At 39.5% G+C, this 27,500-nt stretch overlaps 1 protein-coding gene across 1 annotated transcript in view; it reads right to left on the bottom strand.

The window, feature by feature from the left end:
- Nucleotides 1-27,500, bottom strand: part of myripb (myosin VIIA and Rab interacting protein b) — a 129,611-nt gene that overhangs the window by 21,096 nt on the left and 81,015 nt on the right. The window contains exon 4 of the mRNA XM_066646796.1: nucleotides 9,084-9,220. Within this exon, the coding sequence (XP_066502893.1) occupies nucleotides 9,084-9,220 (137 nt within the window). The remainder of the gene's footprint in view (nucleotides 1-9,083; nucleotides 9,221-27,500) is intronic.

Below are 27,500 nucleotides of genomic sequence, written 5' to 3'. Positions count from 1 at the left end.
ACCTCTCTTAAGGCAGACACTGGATATGAGCCAGGACTATGAAGGCAAACACAGCCTCCGAGAGGTGCATCTGACCGCACAGTCACCTCTCCACTTCCCCTGCCAACCCCGAGAGAGCACTCATTCACTATCACCATGACAACATAGAGAGCAGATAGCGAGACTGCCGCACTGGCCGTCTAAGTCCTCCGCTCCCAGCCAACAGACAGAACACAGCTGTCTAGACAGAATGCGTTCTGACCACAGATGGACTCTAACACAGAATGCAGTATAACGCAGATGTCTAGGCAGAATGTTCATTTCTTAGTTTCCATTATATTTACAGGTAAATCACAGGCACTGGCCACTTCTTGCTAGTGTCCATTAGAGACTGTAGCCCATTTGTGCTGAACATGCTGTAGCCTTCTGGTCTCAATCCTTACTGGATACTTTGGCTGGTAGAACACTCTTAACCCCTACGTAATATTTCTTCCTTAGCCTCAATTTAATATGTGATGCTTCACTGACCTGCAGTAGGGATAATAGAGCCTATGTCATCACCAATCTGGCCAGAAAGTGTTCAGTGTTGAGTAAAGTGGAAAGAAACGCTCACAATTACATAAGCAGGTATCCAAACATACCTCAGCTGCCTTGCTTGCCTTTCTCCTGTGCTTCTAAAATTGATAAAGAAAATTTCCAATTGGAAAGTGGTAAATGAATCTGGAGTTTAAAAAATTTCAGAAGAAAATTGGGCCTCCTAAAAACCATGCAAGACCTGCTAGACCACCAGCATGGTCACCATGAGGAGCCATCTCAATTTCAGCCAAATACAGGCATGCGAGAGCATTTTCAATGACCTAAAACAATATTTTTGTAGTTTTTAAAAATATCCAGATAAATGTGGATGGGGCCTTAGTATCCCATATAAAATTATATTACCCATAACTGCTATTATATAGAGTTGCTGAGGTGCCTGTGCAGTTGTAAGATTAAATATATGCTTTTTATGATGCCAAACAAGAAAAAATCCACTTAATGGCCATTCAGACTGGAAAACATATTTTAACTACTGATAGAATACACCATCTGCACAGATTGTTGACAGCTCTAACTCTGGACACAGCTGCCAAGTTTGGAAGCCTTCCACAGTGAGAAGACAGATGTCTACAAAAAAGTTGCTCTAGTTGCAGACAGTATCCAATCAGCAAGACTGAATGCAAGTCCAAACCATTTTTCTGGATGCTGTAGACACGGACACAGACTGAGCCAAATTCTTCACTAGAGATGGAGCACCCTGGTTTGAAAGGAATAGATTGACTCCAGGCTTGACACAGCCATTTAAATGAAGGCTTCAGTGCACTCATCCAGAGAAAACAATGTTTTCAACTGAGAGAGGGCCAATTACATGACGTCCAGCTGGGAGATGTATCAAACATGTCTTAGAGGACTAAGCTTCACGGCTGCATTACAGGGGCATATTAATGACCTTGCCAGCCAGGGACTGAGGACAGGAGTCAGGAGAAGGTTGGCTTTCTTACCATTTATTGAATCATTTTAAACTCAATCTGAATGGCCTTTTAGACAGCAAACAAAACAAAAATATTTAAGCCTCTCTTTCTTACTTTGTCTCTGCACATCCTCTCAACTTTCCACCTGCTTTATCCATCAGTGTACCCTTCACCATACGTTTCACATTACAATGATGCAGAAACATAACCCAGGGACCAGACTGATAGAGTGAAAAGAGGTTTGTGGCCTCAGCCACCCTTCAGTTCATAAGGCTTGGTACTTGGCTCTGGGCTCCATTTTCCAGGTTGAAGTTATTGCTTCTTTCCCAGCTCATTACCTCACCAGGTAGACTGGACATGGCCAGCAGGCAGACTTTAGTCAGCCCCTCCCATCAACTCTCAGAGGGCTCGGGCCATAGACACATACAAACAGATGAGAGTATACACAAAAAATATGGTTTCTGGTAATCATCACTAATCCAGATAGGTAGAACAATTACAAATCTGGCATTTCTACATTTTGCACTGCCCTCTTCTACTGGGTTGGCACATGGTTACCTCACCTTCCAACCAGTGCCAGTATTATTTACCTACATATATTTTTGGACTGTGAGAGGAAGCCTGAGCACCCAGAGGAAATCATTTCAGAGACTGCAGAAGTGCATGCCCACACTTCACTTCACTGTTGTGGATTCAGCATCGCGCCTGGTACATGGCACATTCAAGTTTTACTTTAAACAAATTTCAGAAATTTTCTGAATATATTTCCAAAGATCCATGTTTAGTTGAATTAGTAGACAAATAACCCATTAATACAGGACAGACCACCCAATTTCTCTTAATGTATGTTCAATTATGTCAAAATTTTATGAAAAGTGGTAGGAATATTGCTTTGAGTGGTGTAATGTGTAACAACGTTTTTTTACATATAGAATATAAGGCTGGAAAAACACACTAAACCAATAAACGTTTCTGGGCAAGACATTTAACACTACATTATCCTTTATTTGTAACATTATTTAAATTGTATGCTGATCTGGATAAGCACGTCTGCCAAGTGCCAACTGAACACATCAAATATGACAGACTTTTCACTCCAGCAAATTGCTGTACTGGAAGGATTTTCGACACTTGCTTGATGTCATGTAGCTGATGTTTTCCAGCCATGAAACTTTCCCTAAAATAGCCACACTCCAATCAGGCAGATTCAGTCAGTGCTGGAATCTGTTCTCAGAGCTCTGAATGAGACTTGATTGCACGAATAGCATACCCCCACCCTTTCCCTGTCATCCTGTAGATTTAGATTGTAGCTATAGGACACATATATATACTCTGTACTTTCTTCAATAACGTGGAACTCTCTTGATTCACTAACCCGGTGTCATGTCTCTGGAATTCCCTGGATTGGTCCGGCTACAGAGGACGGAGGGCTGAGGGTAACAGAGTAGATCGAACCTGGAAGCCTTGGTCAGCTTGGACCAATTTCTAACACCTGCTACATCGTAAATGAAATGGAGATGGAGGATTACAGATTAAATGATGCTCAGCTATGGAAATGCCTTCTTCAAATTGATTCATTTTTAAACAGCTTGGCTGCGTCACAGAGACTGTTGCTTTGACAACATGCCTAAAAGCTGTCTCTGGGATCATCAACAGAATTCAGATGAACTGGTTTAGTGAATCAGTTTAATATTCACACACGCACACGCACACACACACACACACAGAAACATGTGAGTCATGCAGATACACACACTGTCAAACAGATGTACACACTTAGGGTTAGTGACCGGTAAATCCACTAGGTGGCACTTAATACACTATTCGAGGACAGTGCCCAGTTGAACCTTGTATAATTAACACAGACTATCAATAATAGAATCATTAACGTGACATGTGCACTTCAAAACTAAAACTGTGCTACAGCTGTCGAATGTACACAATATATTCTTTACAAGCTACATATAATTTAAATCAATACCCATGAACAACTTCCTAACCATTCACACTGTCAGATGGTTTTGATCCACTTTTTAATTCTCTAAATTTATCCAGAATAACAATCCTGACAGTCCTTCTCCAGTGTAGCTTCTCCAATGGTTTTATTCCAGGACCTGTAAAGCTTGTCCATTTCCTGAGCTCACCCACACTGTTTAAGCCTAGCAGGGGCGTGGCTGTGTTGGTGCAGCACTGCAGGACTATGTTTCTTTATTCAGTACAAGTTTAGGAGCATTACTTTTGGAGTAAACTTGAGTAAAAAAATTTTTTTTTATGTTCTACACCAGCTGTGCTACTCAAAATCTGATTAAACAGATTAAACAGCTGCTGAGTTATTTCTGTTTTCAACAATATTCTTGGAAGGGTAATTTATCATGATAAGAACAATCATAATAATCATATTTCACATCCCAACTTTTCACATACATACACTATATTTTTCTTTAATATCTGAAATGCTCTCTGTTTAATAATAATAATAATGATAATAGTAATAATAGGCTACAATTATATAGCGCCTTTCACAAACCCTGATAGGGATAAGTGAGTGCAAGGCCATGCAAGGCTTTAAAGGTTAACCACAGGATTTTGTAGTGAAGGCCAATGTAAATGATGAAGGATGGGGTGATATGGGCTGACTTCCCAGTGAATACTGAGAATGGCTGCAGAATTATGTATGTACCTAAGAGAATGAAGATTTTTGCCTCATTCACACAGATTCTGGATAATCTCTAGAGGAAATCTGGAGTATTGGGTCTGGAGATGTCCTGGAGTGGTCCATTCACACGTACAACACTGGGAGATGTTCGGCATCATACGCGTTCTCACAGCAGGAACTGAAATGTGTGCTAGTGTGCTACGAGGATTAAAGTCTGGGTAATGTTCAGGATTAATGTGGGTGGCTGTGTTCAAACATGCAGCTCCTCCACTTTAAAGTCTGCAATACTTCTGAATTACTGTGTAGGTATTAAAGGGATATTAGAGAATCACAGTGGTCTAACGTCGCTGTAATTAAAGCATGCACCAGGATCTCAGCATCCTTAGAGTTAAGCATAGCCACTGTCCAAAGAAATACAAGTATCTTCAAAACAGCAACTTTACAGGAGAAGAAAAAACATTATCTTTCAGTGGAAGTGAATGTCTAAAGATTTTATTCCAAATAATTTTGGAGTAGTTCTATACTATAACAAGAATGCTGACTTAGTCAGAGACAAAACATAAAAATGGTTTGGAACTACTAGTAGACACACACTTCAAATTTGTCCTGATTGCAGAACAGCACGTAGTCAGTGTAAACGTGTAAGAGTGTTAGAGACAAATTGAAAATGACAAGTGTTGCCTGTACTCCTTGTGTGACAGGGCAGCTGAATGACCTGGATGTGCCTCCACACACAAACACACACACACACACACCATTCACAACATTCATGTATGGACTCAAAAATTAAAGCGGTTATTTACTTGTTACGAATTTTACACAAGATAATCAAAATTACAACGCATTTCATAACTTCACTAGTTAGTCAAAACAAAACAATCTCACCCATATTATACAGTAATTTACATTTAAGTCATTAATTATTTAAATTCAGATTGCAGATATCACAGTGTAAGTTCAAGTGAGCTATACATTATTAAGTTGAATTTAGTCTCCACTTAGATTTTATGTGGCTTTCACTGTGTAAGCTCAGCTGACTTGCAATACACACACACACACACACACACACACACACACACACACACACACAGTCTCAAAGTATAAGTGAGTCACTACCCCTGGAGCACCTTAGGACACATACGAGCAACAAGGTCAGGCTACAGACTCACTGGGTTAACTGGAGAATTCTATTTAATGGAGGCCGCTCCATTAGGAAAAGCTAAATTAGCGCAAGACCAGCTTAGGGCTTAGCGCTGAGCCTGCTATATACACAGCACTGAAAATATGCCTATTGTACAATTCCTGATTGTGTTGTTTTTATGCAGAGGGCTCCAGTGCTGCAGTACTGATTTTCCAGAACCTATAAATGCTGATTCCTTCATCTCCCAGTGTTCATCAATACAGATTTAGCTTAGTGAGGACATGGCTACAGTGACACTGTACACCAATGTTCCCATAACAACTGAAAGTTTAGTCTCTCTACATTAGGAATATAGTTGCATTTTTTCCATAAAAAATTTCAATACATTTTCAAAACACAGCATAGGGAGAATATGCCTATTGTTCATTTCCAGACTCTGCGGTTCTTATTCAAACAGCTCCAATGCTGCAGAGCTAAAACACCTTTAAACTGCTTGCTGAAGAGGTTCCAGTCTAGGATTTTAAACAGATGCAGGTCTAAGAGGTTATTCTAGCAAATGTAGAAACTGCCACCGGACACATGCTGTCAAATCCAACCTGGCAATACACCAAGGAGCATGTGAATGTGTACAAGCACAGCCAAACACTCTCAGAATACACAGTAGACCTGTCATCAAGAAGTAGGGATAAAATACTGCCCTAAAGTGAATTACTTCACTTCAAGTGAATTTAAAGTTATTTTACCACTGTAAGACACAATTATTATTAAAATAACCATTTATCGTTATTAAATGCAACTCAAAAAAAAAAAAGAAAAAAAGCACATGTCCTTGTAATCCCTTAATGAACCAATATATCATCATTGTAAGAGTAAGTTTATAGGAGAAGGCACAAACAACGACAATTTGCTCCATAAAGCAGGTTGTCCATTTTGCAGTGAAGATTTTTAAAGAAACACTAGACAATATTTTTACCTTAACATTACAGCTTCTGACATTGTCGTCTTCCATATGGAAGAATCATTTGAGAAAAAATTGATTGTACGTTGAACAAATGTGACAGGACTAAGTGTTTTTGTTTTTAAAGATTTAGTATTTTATTTCTTTCAAAAGGCATTTATTTATATCATAATGTTAAAATCCTTGGGTGACAATTTGTAATTATGAAAATAGACTAAGCCAGTGTGGAGTCCTGCCCAAGCACAGACTGTGGTATAACATGGTAGTTCTGCCTGGGATGGGACAGGGTCCCAACTACATTTTTTTGTTCTGTCTTGAAATTTACAAGCACTCAACCACACATGAGCATGGTATGAATTACGGTCACCCCTCTCAGAGTAGGAGAAGCTCCTCAATGATTTATTTTGTGTGCAACACACTTTTACATATGGACACACCTACTTCAGTGAAAACACACACATTCCATGGCCTGGCATGGTGGCTCAGTGACTCATGCTGTATTATCTGTGCTGCTCATCTGAAATGAAAGCCTGCAGCAGCTAATCCTATCTATTTCCTCCAGAGAGAGAGAGAGAGAGAGAGAAAATAAATAGTCAAAATTTTAATTAAACAATATATATTTAATATATATAATAATTCTTATTATTTTCATTCACAGCCATTAATAAAATAAAATGCTAGAAACAAGCAATGTTTTCCTGGTCCAAAAGTTGGCAATGAGAAGACTTGTCCCTTACTGGTGACACCCAAGCATCTATCAGTGGTGGTGAACAGTATACTGCATAACAGAGGAATACAGTGACCAAAGATCAGAGACTTGACTCAACATCACTATGGCGTATCACTTGACTAAGCCTCTGAAGTGTATGACTTAAGACTCCAAATCTAATAGCATGGTGAATCAGAGATGATTACAGTGATTAGAGGCTGATTCATATTCCAGTGACATGACACTTGCATCCGAGAAAATTAACACTTAATTGGACTTGCGTCACATCGACTCAGGACCCATTCTTACATTCCGACTTGAGATTTGACTTGAATTCATCTCCTGTTGACTTGAGGCTGGCCCAGTGTCTTGAGACTAGACTCAGATTCACATTCCCTTCATTCAAGCCTCATACTCAAATCCTGATGACTTGAAATTCAAATTAGTCTTTAATCTCAGTGACTCGAGACTTGACTTAGAATGACAACCGACTAACTTGAAACTTGACGCGCATTACATTAAATCAAGACTTAGTCAAGACTCTCAGAGTCATACTCAAATCCTGATGACTCAAATTGTACTTAAATGCCAGTTACTCAAGACTAGCGCTCATATCTGCATGACTCAAGACTCATACTCACATCCCAATGACTAGACACTGGAATCAGACTCACATCCCAGTGGATCGAGACTTGTACACACATTCCTCTGACTCATAGACTATGACATATACACTTTCTTGAAACTCGATACGAGACTCCACTTCAACTCACACCACACTGATATGAGACCCAACTCAGTATGTCAGTGAAAACTGAATATTAATCACTTGGATCTTATTCTTAAAATGTTGAAGTTGGCTGAAGGTTTTATTTTACAGTGAAGACTGCAATACCTGACAGTGGCATATTTGATTACATCATGTCTCTGGTATTGTGATAATATATTGCAATGTTGTATTAACATTAACATATATGTAGTACATGGTAAGCAAACTGTTATTTGGCAGATGAAGGAACAGTGATGGAGTCATCACTAAGTGTATATAAATAAACAAACACAAACACTTAACAAACTCACACACGCCTCCCTTAGGATTATTGACAGTCTGCCTGCATCAGTCAATCTGCTAATATTTGCAGGGGATTAACTAAAGTGACATCAGATGTGCTTTTAGAAACACAATTCATTTGCTGTATGTTTATGCTGCGCATTGAAAAAAAATGTGTGTAGAATTTACTAAAAAAAAAATGGAGGTACAAATTTACATTCACATTTTGTGTAGAGTTTAACCAACTTTTAAGAAGTTAATTTTGGAATGTTCATCTCATAAAGCTATGTTAACTGCAAAAGTATTAAAAAAAAAATAGGTAATATAAATATGCAAATGCATGCAAGAAAGTAATATAGTGAAATCAACGGCAGGGAAATGAAAGCTATTACTGCGACAAGTAACCTTTATTTAGTGTCTTCACAAGGCACTCCACCAGCGGAAACAACCACAAACACGAACACATGTCAAAAAAGTCCAACACAACACCCTGTAATTAACCCCAAACTTAGAAAAAGAGGGGTCACAGAGTATTCTGGCAGTTCCCCATAAGCTCCTCAGCTCATCCCACACACAGCGTTACCACAATATAATTGGGTAACATTTACGAATCTTTTGCCAATGGTATATTTCAATTATTTTTTCACTATAAAATGTTTAGCAAACAAACCTTTTAAAAGTGGAGTTGTAAGTCCAGCAGTCCCAGTTGTATTTGTCTTATCTTATTGTGATTTACAATAACGTAATATCAGCTATAAATGTGTAAAACTTGGTCAAAAATATAATGAAATTAAAAAATAAAGTTTACAGTGTAAGCCTAAGTGTGTAATCACCACTAATAAAAAGAGAAATCACCACTTTAAAGTGCACTCATTGTCAGTCTCCAGAGAAAAGCATGCAATGACACGGGACAATGCAGAGCAAGCCAAGTGTGGGCTTCTCATAACAGGGGTTGTGACTTGCTTGGGGGTGTCAGCATGGTGCCAGAGTGGGGGCGAGAGTGTTTATACAAAAAATATGCAGATGCAAATTATGTTTTTCTTTCTCGTGTGTGTGTGTGTGTGTGTGTGTGTGTGTGTACCTGGTAATTCTGACAGAGCCCCTCTCTCGATGATATGTTTCCTGTAGAGGGTTTTGAGAACTTTAGCACTGCCAAACCTCTTAAAGCGGCTCTTTACGTTATTGTAGTACCATTCCAATGACTGGGTTCTCAGGAATCTACACACACACACACACACACACACAAGAGAAAGAAACACATAACTTGTTAAACCATTAAAATAACAATGGATTTGATTCAAAGTCATTTTTCAATGCACAATCTGACTGCACAAACCTGTCTGGAAGATCTAGTGAATGAGAGAGACACAGACAAAATCAGAGTCAGATAGACAGAGGACACAGACAGACAGATGGCTGTCAACTATGAGGTTAATTTGCACTGAAGCTTCCATCCATTCACTCTCTATCCCCATGACTCGCATTATTTTCAAAAGAATGACAGATCTAAACCTCAGTAAACATGTCCTGCAGCTTCCCCTCACTCCTGTCCCACACACAACCCCTCAGCACTCATTTTCCTCTGGATTACATCATCATCTTTCTTACATCATCTTAAGCTTCACACAAAACATCAGTGTCTGTTTTTGTTTACTTTCAGAGAAAGTGAGAGAGAGAGAGAGAGAGAGAGAGAGAATGTTAGACAAAGAAAAAGTCTAATAAAAATAAACTAAAGTTTTATGACAGGTGTGGATTCAACTGTAAATATTCACTCTTAATAGGGCTGCATTATATAACAAAACACAGAAGCTGGGACCATGTTCCTGTACATTTTATATGTATATGTGATGTCTTGCAATGTACTAATACAGCTTAATTTTCATAATTTAAGAAGAATATGGCAATTATTCTGAGTTGTTGCATAAAGTTGAGTTTCCTGTTTAAAATGCTGGAGTGTTCCAGCTGACTTTAGTGAGTTAAAGTTTCCAGAAAACAAAACACCACACTGAATCTTTTCTAACTCTGCCTCCCTTCTCTCTCTCTCTCACACACACACACACCATGTTTAAGTACTTTGACAGCACTTCAGTAGTATGCTGCTCATTAGGTTGAATGGGATTCTGCAGAGCTTGTCCAACCTAACAACAGTTGCTAGGAAAGATGACATTCATGGAAGGAGGTTGGATAGGGTAGCGGAAACGAGAGAGGGAACAGACAGAAAACAAGCTAATGATGTCTCATTCTCTCCCTCTTTCCTTATTTCCTACTAAGGTTTCATCTTTTCTCTGACCTGAGCTTATTTAAAAAAAAAAGAAGGGGGGCAGAATTTCATTGTAGTCTGGAAAAAAAAGAAAGAGAAAAACTGGGTCTAAATGAGAGAAAGTTTTTAAAAAGATGCTTTCTAAAGCACTTTCATCTGACAGTGTAAAAGAAATGGAATAAAAAATGTCCTCGGCACAAAACCTGCGCTGGTATCTCCAGGCGGGAGCAGGGCTTTCCGAAGCTTTCCTGTGAGAGTGGTACAGAAACAACTGCTGACCTTTGACCCCTGCTGTACACGGGTAAACACAGGGCTGGCCGGGGGCAGGTAGTGATGTAATAAATTCAGGCTTCAGCTTTAGTGCTTCACTGTTGATTTTCTGGCTGAATGGTAATGTCTATTTCTCAACACGCTTCTTGTACTCTCCTGTAGGTTGCTTACGCACGTCCTACGTGATGTATTCCTCGCCATAACCCCACCAGCAGCCAAAGCCGATTAAGAGTAAGGCTTTTAGTAGCTGCCATAAATCATCTTTATGACTGAGGGCTTTTCTAATGTTCCCATTGGAGACCAGAAGTCCTCAGTGCCCTACATATTGAAAGAAGGCTCTTTAATTTATAGGCTAACAAAAGCACGGCTTGCGTAGATACATGAGAGCACACGCAGGCGCACACGCACTCAAGCACACACCACCCTTAGAAAACTGCAATACATCATCACTAATGTGCTTTCCCACTTTCAGCTCAATCTACTTCAATGAGCTTTTACTGGGATGACCATATTGGACCATACCATAACTAGTGCCCCTTATATAAATAAAGCCAGACAATAGAAGGGTGCTAATAATTGTTACAAATGCATTCTCAGACTATGGATTTTCCCTTCCTCAATTTCCTTCCACATTCTCAGAGCAAGATCAAGGTGATAAATTACAATGACAGTTTGTCTTGTTCATCATTAGCAGTGGTGCCAATTATTCTAAACCCATTCAATCCTAAAGGCCTGTTTGTTGGCCCACATGCATATTGGCTGTATAACAGTTGCAAAACAGTTCATTGTAGTCAATTAAATCATTCATAGTGATCCAAGAATAATATTTAAAAATGTTTATGCCATTGATTATTAAGTCAGTGATAAATTATACTTATTACCACACAATGCTCCTTATATTCTGGCAGTTGTCAGTGTGAAAGGAGCAGCTCCAGGCTCAGTGAACGTGAGAAAACACAATCGCGCTTATGAATAAATAAATAACATATCAATAATAAACACTTGCAAATTAATGTAAATACTATTAGCACATAAAAGTTAAAAGTGTGCCATTTGACAGATTTCCCTGCTCCAGTCCTACATCAGTGCTTAGGTTAAATTTCACCTACCCCACCCCCTCTCTGTCTCATACTTCTCATTGTATGTGAAAAAAGAGGCGGGCTGCTCTTGTAAACATATCATTGTTGTTACAGTTACAGTGATCAAAGCACTAAACTTGAACCTCAGTGAAAGACTTAATTCATACTCGCAATGCAATCCCAGGTAGGGTTGTAGCGTAAATACAAGCACATGGTAGCACTGACAGGAAAAAAAAGATAATGGGATGTTATATGAGAACAGGATGCATTCTTCAAAAAAGTAGATAATACTTAATTATGTTAGTTTATTTTTGTGATGTGCAAATATCACCATTCTTATCCCCGACCCCAGCATCCCATGCTGCCACTGGGAGGCTGGCCATGTCCCCTATGCCTATCCCCTACCCAGTATCACTGGGAGGAGTTGGGGGGATGTCTGTGATCCACAACAAAGCACACCCATTCTCTATAAACAAGATTACAACGAAGGCAGGAGAGGTTTAAAAATCTTCATCTGCAGCCTTTTTGCCAAGGTCCACTCACCCCGAGGCTCTCTGGCAAACGTCCATTAGCATAATTGACTTTCGGAGGCTTTAATGAATCGAGCATTTTCTCTCTTGGGTAAAATGAATGGAGGAGCAGAGGAAAGACCCTGAACTACAGATCAAATAAAGTGCTGTTTTGCTGTCAGATGCCAGAGAAACACACAGCGTGGGACTTACTATTGGCTGAGGGCTGCTATCAGATTCTCACTGAAAAAAAGACCTGAAAGTCTTTTCTGTGTGGAATGAAATCAAGTGCTACTAAACGACCTGGATGCCATCAATCTAGAAAATGACCATTACGTTTAAGTAGTCTATTGAGAAACAATTCTCATTTCCAGAACAACACAAACAAAAATGATTTTCAACTTTTCAACCTGATCTCATAAACAGACTCGTTGCATACATATTTTAATATATTCAGAATATGTTTAGTGTACACATACTGCAGAATGTAGAACTACATTATGTCCAGGAATTGTAAAGCTCTGGAACAGCTGCACATGAAGCTAATGGCACAATGAATATGTCAAAACTACAAGTTAAAAAAGCCCCACATTATTGAGTTGTGCAGCAATGAATACCACACCACACATTCTGGTTATCTGAAATAATGCTACATTTTTCTATTAATATTCATATTAGTGGGTCATTTAAATGGCCCATTTATTGGATATGAACCAATATCTGACTAAAATAATTTATAATAATATATTTCTAGGCAGCACGGTGGCGTAGCAGGTAGTATCGCAGTCACACAGCTCCAGACCTGGAGGTTGTGGGTTTGAGGCCCGCTCCGGGTGACTGTCTGTGAGGAGTTTGGTGTGTTCTCCCTGTGTCCACGTGGGTTTCCTCCGGGTGCTCCGGTTTCCTCCAACAGTCCAAAAACACGTTTGTAGGTGGATTGGTGACTCAAAAGTGTCCGCAGGTGTGAGTGTGAGTGTTGCCCTGTGAAGGACTGGCGCCCCCTCCAGGGTGTGTTCCCGCCTTGCGCACAATGATTCCAGGTAGGCTCTGGACCCACAGCGACCCTGAAGAAGATAAGTGCTTACAGATAATGAATGAATGAATATAATATTTTATCTTGATATATATTGTCACCAAAAACAACCATCTCTGCTCTTGTGGCACAGCTTGATCCACAGTTTACATGAATGTAGTAATTTAATGACCATATATAAATAAAAGCAGTAACAGCACTGTTTTATCACTAAATTACTACATTCATAAAACCTTTAAGATACGGAAGTTAGTATTTATTATTTTTTAATTAATATATGAACAGAAAAAAAATTAATTTATAATCATTAAACGGACAACTCAGTTTCTGATAATTACAGTCCTTTACTTATCCCTGTCAATAAATATTCTAAATACCCTTGCTGTCATTTCACAGCCACTTAGAAAGACGAGCAAATGCACTGGTACATTTAATAAATGCTAATGTAAAAAATATATATTTGTCATGAAACATTAATAATATAAAGCAGATGATAAAAAAAAATGTTTCTATAAGCATCTAAACAATTATTTGATATACACACTTCACATTACATATTTTTCATTGCATTGTTTGTATATGGTGCATATTTTCTGTATATTTTTTATTCACTCCTATAGTTTGTATTCTGAAAGCAATAAAACACATCATATTTATAATAAAAATGATACTGAAGCAGGTAGTGTGAAGCACTTTGGCTCAAACTCTGTGTAGGTGTCCTCCAGGCACCTGGTGGGTGGATTGGCTGTGTTTAACTTTCCATAGATGTGACTGTGTGAGAGAGTTGTGAGTATGAGAGTGACTTGCTGGGTGTGTGGTGCTGGACTGGTGCCCCACCCAGGGTGTGTTCCTGCCTTACACCTGATGATTCCATCTAGGCTCTGGACTCAGTCCTGATCAGGATGAAGTGGTTACAGAAGCTAAATAAAATACTTCAAATCTTTGATTGACTGACTTTTACATTCTCATACACATTGTATCAAAAATGGTTCCTTCATTAAATATCATTTCCTTAAAGAGGCATAAGTGGTCACTCTAAAGAACAGCTTGACAGCTTTATAAAATGTGATGTACCCCATAAAACTGGCTTCTCACTCACTCTCTCTTAACAAAATGCTCCACTAGAGGCATTATTTGCAGCTTTGCCTCTGTGACACTGAGTGATTTGTAATTTTAAGAATCTAAAGATTTCTTCTGTGGTAAAGATTGTCTTTAGTTTAATCTGTTATTGTTTGGTTGGTGGGTCTTAAATGAGCAAGAGAACAGGAAAGGGAGATTAATAAAGGACTGCCTACAGCACCATTACTGTAATTAAAGCATAATATCTGAAGTGATGTTCCCCACCTCAGGCCCAGTTTATCCCACCTTCTCCCTGCTGTCTTTTCACCCTCGCTCCTCAGCCTTTTATCTCTCACTTTCTCGACCCACAGGCGCTGCACTTGGAAACAGCAGCTGCGAGGACAGGGGGCTTACATACACATGATGGGTCTCTCTCTCTTTCTCATTAATATACACATATATACATATATTGCATGGGGTCATATGTCCCATATTTCACTGTATATATAACAGATGGGCTCTGAATTTAAACATAATTCAAGATATATATATGTATACTCCACCACAGGCCACACACACACAAACACAAAATTTTCCAAATACACACACAGGCATGTGTACATAAATAAAGCAGGGCACTTGGAGACAAACAACACATGACAGTGTCCACAAACATCTGGTTGAAAAGCCAAAGGCACAGAAACCCCCACACTTACCTGCACACTCATATCTCTCTCTCTCTCTCTCTCTCTCTCTCTCTCACACACACACACACACACACACACACACACACACACACACGGCAAGATGACCTCTGTACCACAGTGGCTAAACACAGAGAGGTGAGAAGTCCTGCAGAAATATCACAATGACAGAAGATCACCAGTGTACATTCTTTCCTTCACACAAGCTGTTTGTGGCTTGTCAGTGCCCTTCGTGTGTCTGTTTGTTTGTGTTTGTGTTTGTGTGTGTGTGTGCACAAGCGCCACCTTTCTTGTTCATGTATGTTTTTTTTTTCCTACCTTAAAATATTTAAGGTTATATAAGTAATATTCATTTATTTTTTGTTGTTTCAGATCACTTAAGGTGGAAATGTCTCCAAATTCGGGAGATGGCTAACTGCATTACAGAATGTGCTACAAATCTAAACAACTCAAGTTACAAATACATTTCTGTGGTAATTCAAACAGTTAGTAAAAACTTACAAACAATTTAGAATTCAGCAACGTAAAAACAAATTTTTTTTCTCAAGCATTCTGTTCCACCTTAAAAAGGCGCTGAGCTTCTGAACATAAACAAACCAGAGAGAACTGTGTTTCCCCACAATCATAGACGTTCTCTTTAATCAGAAAAAACATATTCATGCCCACCTAGTGTAATGATACTTCAAGGCCACTAGGTTTCTGAAATGGACTGTACACAGATGAAACATGAACAGCTCTCCGTCTCTCTCAGTTCCCTCAGTGAGTTAAAGGTCATGCAGTCTGTGGCACAGAAACAGAAGCAGCTTCATCTCATCATGAGACTGAAATCTGAAGTTCACTTCATTTTGTTTTTACCCAGGTTTCACAGCCTGTACCTCAAGTTAGCTAGAACTAACTTGTTCTAGTGCCATGTAACTAACATGTAGTGCCACCAAACTGGGAGTGTGAAGACTAGCACAAGCTTCCTCCCGGTCTACTGCCGCCAAGTACACTGCCATTTGACATCTCAACAGCTCTACATGAGAACATTAATTGCCCAGTGTTGTTGTGTTAACTAGCATCTATGTATCTAATAGTTCTTATTAGGGAGTTTACAGGTTCCAATGTTGAAGGGTGGGGGTGGCTATATATCCCTCTGACAGATGGTTGGCATTGAGAATTGTGACTTTATTCTCATATGCATGTGATAATGAGAGTATGGGGTGGGGGTCAGAGAACTTTCTAGCTTCAAACTAAATCATAAAGCCCTAGATTCACAGATCTAAAATAGCTCTCTCTCTCTCTCTCTCTCTCTCTCTCTCTCTCTCTCTCTCTCACTCACACACACACACACACACACACACACACAATGAGGGATTACAGTGCAAAAAATGAGCATCTGAATACAAGTTCTGAAAACAGTTCATCTGCATTTATGAGTATGAACAGTGGTGTCTATTTCTACATATGCTGGCATTACACACACACAAGCCTGGAAAAGGGCACCTTCAGCATAGATGGAGCATCAACGCTGCAGATTCTCAGTGGACACAAAGTGACCTTCAGCAAACAGATACAGAGAGAGAGAGAGAGAGAGAGAGAGAGAGAGAGAGAGAGAGAGGGGGGAAAGAGACACAAAGAAGCAAGAATAGAGCAGTGAGAGATGGAGGAGAAACAGAGAGGGGGTAAAAGAGAAAGAGAGAAAGATATGGGAGGAAGAAAGAAAAATATGGAGCCAAAGATAAAAGATTCTGCAAATAAACAATAATTGATTGGGGTGAGAAATAAAATCTGAGCGAACTATTTTGGAGAGCGAGAGAGAGAAAGAGAGATGCACAGGTTGTAAAAAGCTATTTAGAGACTGGGACAGAAGAGGGGGGAAGAAGCTGAAGAATCTTCCAGAAGGTTACAGGGGACGTGTCCTGTCTCCTGTGGCCATTTGCGCCATGCTATTTATAGTTGGTGATTGGGTAGCTGGGTAATGTGTGCGGATCGATGGAGAATAAAAAAGCCAGAGCAAGGAGAAGATATGTTTCATTTCTGGACTGTGATGCAGAGCAAATATGCCAGGGAACACACACAGGTTTTTTTTTTTTATAGTGTCATGACATGGGGTTATGCACATATACGGAATGTATACACTGATTAGTCACAACATTATGACCACCTCCTTGTTTCTACACTCACAGTCCATTCTCTCAGCTCCACTGAGGAGGACTTTGTAGTTCTACAATAACAGACTGTAGTCAATCAGTTGCTCTGCATACTTTCTTACCCCACTTTCACGCTGCTCTTCAATGAACCCCCACAGCCAATAACAACCTGACTACATTAATGTAGTCTGAAAACGGTAATACATTTTAATTTTCAGGATGTGTGGATGTTAATTAAATAGGTATAAGAAAAATACACTGGTTTATTAAAGGCACACTATGTAATATTTTTACATTTAAATTACAGCTTTAAAATAGGTTTTAATACTTTACTGAGTTGTAATAGGGAGAAAGGAGGGAGAGAGAGAGAGAGAGAGAGTGAGAGAGAGTGCCTCTCTGCAGAAACTACACTATGTAACTTTAATGGGAAGGTAGGAAAACTCCCCCTCTCCATTGATTTCAGTATATATTACAGTGCAGTTAAATGAATTACCCTAAGAGAAGCCCCAGGACAAAGTCCAGAAGAAATCATTTACATATGGGTAAAACATGCTGAAAACCTGTGACTCCTGTAATTCCTGGTAGACCACCAAAACTGTTGCCAATATATATGGGTCTGAAAGAATATGTGGCCTCTTAAGAGGCTTTTGCTGAACAAAATAGACAAGTAAAAAAATGATATATACATAAAAACATACACACTGTGAATCAGGACATTTTGCCCAGAAAATGTACAAAAACAAACACCTGCAGACTCAAATTTACAGATTACACTTCCACAGAGGATAGATCTGCAGCACAACATGCTCTCTTTCTGCTCTATTAGCGTGAGTGTCTCTCAGCCACTTGTAAAAGACGTGGTGCTATCAGCGCTCGTGTTAGATTTTCATATCAACATCTTCAAACGTGGCTGTCAAAGGCAACAGAGCAGCAGTGGAGGAATAAATCAGAACACACTCTAGGAACACACTTCACACACACACCGCTGTCCCTTAGCTTCAACCCCAAGGCATGATGGGATAGCGAGCTGTCTATTCATGTCACATGCAGTTCCACCAGCATTTCAATAACCATAGGGACTACGCTGTGGCTGGTTATATAAGGAAAAAGAAACACTGAAGAAAGCTGCACAGAAGCCCAGCAGCTTTCATAGAAACGACTACCTTCACTCTGTGGCCACAATATTAGAAACAGCAGTGCTGCTGGAGTTTTTAAACACTGAGCCAACCCCCTTTTCACTCTGTTACACACACCTGAATTTTTGGTCCACCCTGTAGCTTGTTAGATGGTGACATCAGTAATCCTCTTGGGTCTCTCCCTCTCTCTCTCTCTCTCTCTCTCTCTCTCTCTCTCTCTCTCTCAAAGTGCCAACTTCCAATACATATTATTAGCAGAATCATTTATATTTCAGATCCAATAAACATAAAATCACTGTCCAAGTTTTGTTAGAAAAACCAAGAGCACATTTTATGTGTTGCTTACTAAAATTCACCATATAAATATTATTATTTGCTCCATGGGCCAAAGAAAATCATTTGCATATTTAAATAACAGGAATGAAATTAAGCGCTCCATTAAGTGGCAACTGCTTATTTTAGTAGAATTGCAAGCAGAAATTAATTAATTAATTCATTGTCTGTAACCTTATTCAATTTAACTTATTCAATTCAAGGTCACAGTGGGTCCTGAGCCTACCTGGAATCACTGGGCGCATCATTCAAATCTAACTGTGCACTGCCGCAAAGTTCGTCCAGAATAACAAGACCAGGCAAGCTTTGACCAACTACAACTGGCTACAAAGCATTTGCCACACAACCATCACCAATACTTCAGTAATGGGGAGGTGGTCATTCATAGGAGGTGGACAGTTCAGAGTATTGTAGACTTGTGCTTAAAAAAATGCAGATTTTACCCATTGTTTCATGCAACATTTCATGTGACCTTGCATAATAAAGGAAACAGAGCTTTTGTCAAAAAAAAGGTAGAAAGTAGTTAGACGTACTCTGCAGGGAAAAAGTGTAGAGGCCAATGTTTTATGTGGCACACAGAGCAGTTTGGTGGGAGTATAGAACCCGTGGGAAGTATAGTACATTGCGAAAGTATTTGGCCCCCTTGAACTTTTCAACCTTTTGCCACATTTCAGGCTTCAAACATAAAGATATAAAATTTTAATTTTTTGTGAAGAATCAACAACAAGTGGGATACAATTGTGAAAAGTGGGGCATGCAATATTATTCGCCCCCCTTGCGTTAATACTTTGTAGCGCCACCTTTTGCTGCAATTACAGCTGCAAGTCGCTTGGGGTATGTCTCTATCAGTTTCGCACATCAAGAGACTGAAATTCTATCATTCTTCCTTGCAAAACAGCTCGAGCTTAGTGAGGTTGGATGAAGAGCGTTTGAACAGCAGTCTTCAGCTCCTTCACAGATTCTCGATTGGATTCAGGTCTGGACTTTGACTTGGCCATTCCAACACCTGGATACTGGATTTGTGAACCATTCCATTGTAGATTTGGCTTTATGTTTTGGATCATTGTCTTGTTGGAAGATAAATCTCCGTCCCAGTCTCAGGTCTCTTGCAGACTCCAACAGGTTTTCTTCCAGCATGGTCCTGTATTTGGCCCCCTCCATCTTCCCATCAATTTTGACCATCTTCCCTGTCCCTGCTGACGAAAAGCAGGCCCAAACCATGATGCTGCCACCACCATGTTTGACAGTGCTCCTTGGGATGTTTAAAGCTTGGGAAATCTTTTTGTATATAAAAACGGCTTTAAACTTCTCCACAACTGTATCTCTGACCTGCCTGGTGTGTTCCTCGGCCTTCATGATGCTCTCTGCGCTTTGAACAGAACCCTGAGACTATCACAGAGCAGGTGCATTTATACGGAGACTTGATAACACACAGGTGGATTCTATTTATCATCGTCAGTCATTTGGGACAACATTGGATCATTCAGAGATCCTCACTGAACTTCTGGAGTGAGTTTGCTGCACTGAAAGTAAAGGGGCCGAATAATATTGCACGCCCCACTTTTTTATTTGTTAAAGTTTGACACATCCAATAAATTTCATTCCACTTCACGATTGTGTCCCACTTGTTGATTCTTCACAAAAAATGTAAATTTTATATCTTTGTGTTTGAAGCCTGAAATGTGGCAAAAGGTTGAAAAGTTCAAGGGGGCCGAATACTTTATATACGCAAGGCACTGTAACAAGCCTGCAAGTCGTGCATGGTTTTCCACAGCTGTTCTCTTGCAGCTGATAACTTCAGATCAAATTTACATCAGCAAACACAAAAGGTGAGTTCTAAATATCATCATGTGTTGGCAAGGATTTAAGGAAATGCTCTGTGTGGTGACAAAACAAACAAGTGACAGATTTGATGAACTGCATTACAAACCAAACATTCTTGACCAGGGAACTGACCAGGGAGTTGCAGTGAAAGTATTCAAGGTAAATGCAAATAATTGCACAATCACGACAGGCCTAATTACAACAATAATTCAAGAGAGGATGCACATAAAAATTATAAAATTTCAGATCATGTTACCTCACGTCTCAGCCAGCACTGAATGTCTATGGTCTCATCTCTGCAACAGATGAATGCAAATGACACAGTAGATATGTGTTATGTTTCAAAATGACATTCAGGTCAAATGATAAAAGGCTCGACTAGGTCAGTCTGCAAAGCAGTCTGGTAAAAATAAATAACTGGTTTATGTTTTGCAAATAGAATATGAATGGCTAATGACAGTAGGGTTTTGTGAGTTATGTCCAAATTTCTTATGTTTTTTAATTGGAATGACACTGCCATTTAATCTACAGACCACAGACCGGAAAAATCATGAGGAACCACACCTGGGATTAAGAAAAAAAAAAAAAAAGAAACACAAAAACTGTAAAACTGTAAACTGTAAAATACAGAATATCATATTTACACTTAGATGCATTTGAATCACTTCCATTACACCTTCTACAACATCCCACGGATGCACTGCTCTCTTAGATCTGATAGCGTGAGCAATCCTAGGCCTTGTACAGTAGAGATTAGAGAGCAATGTGATTAATTAAATGTGAATGAACAAGTTCAGTGCCATTGATGTCATTGATTAAAATCTGCCTGGAAGGTAATTAAAAGAACGCAGCAAACCATAGAGAGCCGTTGCCCTTCCACACGTACAACACTCAATACACACTTGAAACAGGTGCCAATTCTCTGTCTCATACACACACACACACAAATACACATTTTAAATCAATTCTTGAATGATTACGTCATGAGCCACTATCAGATCAGTAATATGACCAAATAAAAGTTTTACAATTTTAAAAATGTCCCCAGAAAATGTAGTCACATGATTCAGACTCATGGAAGCAACATGGAAGAGGGGGGGAAAAAAAAAACAAGAACATAAGAAACTTTCATTGTAGTGATGCACAATATATTCGTTCATTCATTCATTATCTGTAAGCGCTTATCCTATTCAGGGTCACAGTGGGTCCAGAGCCTACCTGGAATCATTGGGGGGTTTCTGGAGGGGGCGCAAATCCTTCACACACACACAAACCTTTTGAGTCGCCAATCCACCTTTTGGACCGTGGGAGCAAACCGGAGCACCCGGAGAAAACCCACACAGACACGGGGAGAACACACCAACTCCTCACAGAGAGTCACCCGGAGCGGGAATCGAACCCACAACCTCCAGGTCCCTGGAACTGTGTGACTGCGACACTACCTGCTGCACCAACATGCACAATATATTCGACCAAAATTCTATCTGCCGATATGTGGATTTTTAGCCGATAGTACACAGATAACTTGCCACCTTTTTTGTGCCTGAGCATTTATACGCACTGACGCCTGCAAACTCTCTGCTGTGTGGATGTTTTTCACAGTTTCTGCAGAGAACAGTCTCTGGGATTAAATTTCACCATGGTGAAAACTAACTTTAAATATGAGCGACGCTCATTACACGCACACACTGTAAACACACACACACACACACAGCAGGTTAAATGACAGAAAGATACCCTCAAACACCACAGTGCAGGAGCCCTTGAAAACAGATATAGGGTCATTCAGGGTCTGAATTTATTACTTAATCATAATGATAAACGATTACAAACACTTGCTCAAACACACTCTCTCCCTCAGAGCCACTTTATGCTGCTCTATCCCTCGCTCTCCAAAACAAATCCGGTGCTGCACTAATTAGTGCCCCTCTAGAAACCATTCATGTGGAACCTGCAGTAAATCTTTGATAAGAGTATAAATTAACTACAACTAATATACATAAAAGATCAAATTAAAAAGTACAGAAATGTACAAATACTGAAGAAAAGGCTTGTCCTTTGACAACAAGAATTTGTTTTGCTTTAATTCAATGTGGATTTCCTTTAATTAAAAAAAGATAAAATCATTGGTTATTATCAGTATCGGCTACTCCAGATGCTAATGATCAGTTATGGTATCAGCCCAAAAAATTCTAAATCCCTAGTTCATTGATCGTAATTGAGGTAAAATATTAAATTAATTGTAATATAGGTTTGCGGTCATATAGACCAGAACTAGGCTCTATTCTCCCTATTACAGGTATGTGAAGCATCACATGATATGCAGCTGAGATTTTAAGGTGAAAATACTACTTAATGTTCCTTTAATATACTATCTATAATATATAATATACTATCTACTAATAGCTGTAGTCCGTGAGGAGTTGGTGTGTTCTCCCCGTGTCCGCGTGGGTTTCCTCCAGTTGCTCCGGTTTCCTCCCACAGTCCAAAAACACACGTTGGTAGGTGGATTGGTGACTCAAAAGTGTCCGTAGGTGTGAGTGTGTGAGTGAATGTGTGTGTGTGTGTGTTGCCCTGTGACGGACTGGCGCCCCCTCCAGGGTGTATTCCCGCCTGTGCCCAATGATTCCAGGTCGGCTCAGGACCCACCGCGACCCTGAACTGGATAAGCGCTTACAGATAATGAATGTATGAATGAATAATAGCTGTTGTAACACTCCTGTGAGAAGGCTTAACAGTGTGTTGGAACTGTAAGGATTTGATGGCATGCAGCCACAGTGAAGTGTGGTAGTGAATGTATGACTATTTAATGACTATAATGTTGATGAGGTTAAACATTACTTATCTTGTCTGAATATTTTTTTTTTTTTTTTTTTTTTTTTTGTAAATAGACGTAAAAAACTGGATTTTAAAATGCCTATTTTCCTTGTTGGTATTTCCATTTCACCTACTGTCAAATCCCATTTCACAGCTGGGTTAAGAACTCACTGAAGTTTAGAAATCAGCCCAATTTTTTCTCTCTCTCTTCAATAAGTCCTGGTCTTTCGAGCTGAAGTGCAAACTTTGGAAGGCTGGATACAATCACAGCACTCCTTTAGATTTAATGGCCGTAAGAAACCTGGACACTCTCCAAAAAAGTCCAATTCAAATGTCTCTCTCATGTCTCTTTCTAATGAATGCTTAATGAAGTGAGCACAAGTGGAGAGTCATTTGAAGCTAAGCATCGCCCAGGAGCAGCTCTCATAACAGCGGAGTTCCACTCCCACGCCTCTGTGCCGGAGCTAACTAAACTCAGCATAATTCAGCACATCTCTGTCCACTTCTGTTTACCATGCTGTCCGTTACTGACCGCTGAGCTGGTCTTGAAGCAGACGTGGTGCTGATTGTGTAGATACAGATTGGGCCTCAGTGCTTGTGCATCTGGACATCCAGGCCAAAAATAAATAAATAAATAAATAAATAAATAAATAAATAAATAAATAAAGCTGACAGGGCAGGGGCCAGGAGAGAGATGTGTCATCAGAAGGACTCAGTGTGACCCCAGCTGGACATTTCAAAATGAAAGTTTTCAGCATTTTTACCATTCCATAATGTCATTTCTGACCATTTTAATCTCATCGCAACTTATTTTCTTGTCAGTCCATTTTAGATATGTGGTGGCAACAGGACAAGTAAAGAAGCCCAGGTGTGCCTGATATACATTCAGTGGGAGGTGTTCAGGGGGCCTCTTCATGAGATGCTTGAAACACTTCAACTGGCTTCTCTCAAAGTGAAGGAGCAGCGGTTCAACTCTAAACTCTTCACTGGATCACAGAGTGTGCTCTAGCAGAACAAACATTAGAAATTGTGAGGACCACCAATAATGTATGCTCCTATCCCTGGGATGGGATACACACACACACACACACACACACACACACCTGCACACAGCTGGCAAAACGATCTCTGTCCCATGGTGGTCAAACCCAGAGAGGTGAATAGTGCAGTATTACTGCTTAATGTATTTCTTCCCTTCTACTTGTATTAATTGGTGTCTAAATGTGGGTGAAAGTCATGCGCCTCTTTTATGCACATTATAGAGACACTTCATAGAGTATTTTAAAGTTATTTATTTCAAAGATACATTTCTAATAGGCTATCTATTGTACTACCTGAGACAAGAGCACCAAACTAAAAATACATCTTATAAGGAACTGGGTTAGCCTCTACCTCTGCTGCCTTCTCCAAACCCAATTTCCCCCTTCTCTCCTTCTGAATGTTCATATATATTCATTCAGGTCCCATTACATTTCTTCTTCCCTGCCCTCCCTTGTCCTCTTGCTCCTCTTTCTTCTGTTCTCAGATTCATAGTGAAACACTTATAGATATCCCATGCTTCAGCTGTCATTAAGCTAGAGCTGTGAGTCCTCAAAGATGAGACTCAGCCGTGGGTACTGGAGATCTGTGAATTGACTGTCCATGACACAATCAATTGGACACTACAGCAGATGGCAGGACATCAATACAACATTAGAGCGGCTTTGAAACTTAGTTGTTGCGGTGGCAACAGCATTGACTACGATTCTCATAGTAATTTGGTGCCTTGGACATGTTTTTCTGCTTCTCAGGGTTTGTGTAGTCTCTTAAGTCACAAACTGGTCACTTTATTAGGAACACTCATCTTGTATTTACAATGTGCTGGTGTACAGAGATATTTGCTCACACAACTGGACAAAAAGTTTGTATTATCTCTGTAGAAAAACATGAAATAATATGAAGCGAGAACCTGGCGTGACTGCAGTTGAGCCTAAGATTACGATGCTCAAAGCCAAGTGTGGGCAAGGTGGATGTAAACTGCCATCCCCACAGTGAGGAACCAGTGAGTGATAGAGCCATCCAATACCTTTGGCTTGAGTTGGCGTGATATTTGTGATCCAGAGCTAATTAGCCAGGATCAGCACCTGTCATCACTAAGATTAATATGGCTGAATGCAATCAAATCCTCACACTTATGGTTCAATATCTGGTATGAATCTTTCTTGGCAAAAAAGAGGCTGTTACTGCTGGAAAGTTAATAGCCTTTATTGATAATAATAATAATAATAATAATAATATAATTAATAATATCCTTCATTTCAGAAGAAATTTAGGATCAGCAGGGTTGTACAAACTATTAGCCACAGGTGACCACATATGAACTTATAGACAAGGAAAGACATGCCTCCTGATACCAGTGCTCTAGGATAAAGATGTTTGTTAACACTACAGGTATATTTTAATATAGATTGGTGTTGTGTTGTAAATATCAAGCATTTTTTTCAAATCTTATTTGTCACTCAAAGTGCAGAGCGAGCCCGAGGGAACGCGAAGAGAAACAGAAGAGCCAAACAGATTTTGTAAACACTTGAAGATGAGACAGGACTGAATCATCTGAGGACAACCAAACACACACACACAGCACTCAGCCTTTCAGGCTCAGGGAAAAGCATTTCTCCAAAAAAAAAAAAAAAAATTGCTCAAGATGACAAACAGCCAACTTCCGCTGGGGTCACCAGCTATAATGACATCCACTCCAAGAGATCCAAACATTGCAAACAGCACACTAACAGAACTGCAGATACCCCTTTTTGTTCATAAGCATAAACATAGAGTAAATTAAGGAATACTGAGACCTTAAAACAAGTTATTTTTATTTACAAAATGTAGCATGTTTAACAGTGATTATTTACTATTTTTATATTTTTCTCTATAAAGTGAAACTCACAAACACACGAATGGCCGTGTTGGAAACAGGTTTAGCAGAGGGTCTCTGATGAATCCAGACTTTCATTATAATCACAGTGGACACAAAGATGATTAAAATATCTTAAAATGGATACATTTTAGGCACATTAATTAGAAGTAAACTATGAACAGGGTGAACATTTTATGACACTTTTCCACTGCATAGTACCTACACTACTCGACTGTACTAACTTGTTGGTGTCTTGCACTTGGTTTACCTAATTTTCCACTACAACTACCTCCACGCACCCTCCTCCAAACCCCCAGGTACTAAAAAGTACCCTGTTCCAAGTACCAAATTTGCCAAATGGAAAGCACAAAATCCAAATAGAGTAGTGTAGGTACCTTGCAGTGGAAAAATACCGTCAGTATCCTTTCAATGAGACTCCCTCATTTATGGTCACAAAAAATACAAGATGACTACATTCATATGGAAACTAGGCAAACGACAATGTCTTTGTATGGATTAATTTAAGTCGTCAGAATTAGTTTAGTTTTTTAACTAGGGATTGACAGATAGCGGCTTAATAATATTAAAACTATATTCAGATAAATTTAAGGCAGTTCTGATATTTTTTTTAATTACACTATACTACCAAAAGCAGAGACCTGCTCATCCAACATTTCTTTTAAAATCAAGTTTTAAGGACTCATTAGCAGCTTCTGCTCTTAAGGAAATGCTTTTTAATTAAATTACATTTTGGAACATTGCTGTGAGGATTTTATGCACATGAAAATGATTAAAATAAGTTCCTGATATGGGTTGATTATTACTGGATCACAAACCCCACTCCTGCTCATCCCACAGGCAATAGATTGAGGTCCATCACTTAAGATAATTCAGTTTCACTGCTCCACATTTGGCTGGGACATTTACATCCCTCTAGCTGACACTTGGCATTGGGCATAGTGAGGTTTCACTCGTGTGAATGCTCCAGCATGTCCTGTTCCAATGACCATGCTTTTCTGTGGAAGTTATTCAAGCTGTGTATCACTCAATCAGCTGGGATTTGGAATAAACAAATAAAAGAAAACACAAATAATAATGGGTGATTTTATTTTGGTGAGTGTGGCTTTACCATGTCAACTCTGAATAAATTGCACAAGACATTTGACTTTAGTGTTTCTCTTGGCAAATCAATTATTTAGTTTGTGTGTGTGGTGTGAGGAGAGAGAGAGAAAAACAGAGAGAGAGAGAGAGAGAGAAAGAGAGAATGGCCGAGTAAGTCTCAAGAGTTTTTCTGTATACGGAGTGATGCGGTAAAGTGCACTTCGCTTGAGACTCTCAACACAGCATTGCAGTAGTGCTTGGTCCACACACAGAGAGAGGGAGAGAGAATAGGCAATAAACTTTCTGAACATATGCAGTGGATAAGCTGGAAAATACATAAATCTA

Source organism: Hoplias malabaricus, chromosome 1, assembly GCF_029633855.1.
Source record: "Hoplias malabaricus isolate fHopMal1 chromosome 1, fHopMal1.hap1, whole genome shotgun sequence".
Taxonomy (NCBI): Eukaryota; Metazoa; Chordata; class Actinopteri; order Characiformes; family Erythrinidae; genus Hoplias; species Hoplias malabaricus.
The sequence above is the reverse complement of the archived record's forward strand: the minus strand, read 5'-3'. Positions and strand labels throughout refer to the sequence as shown.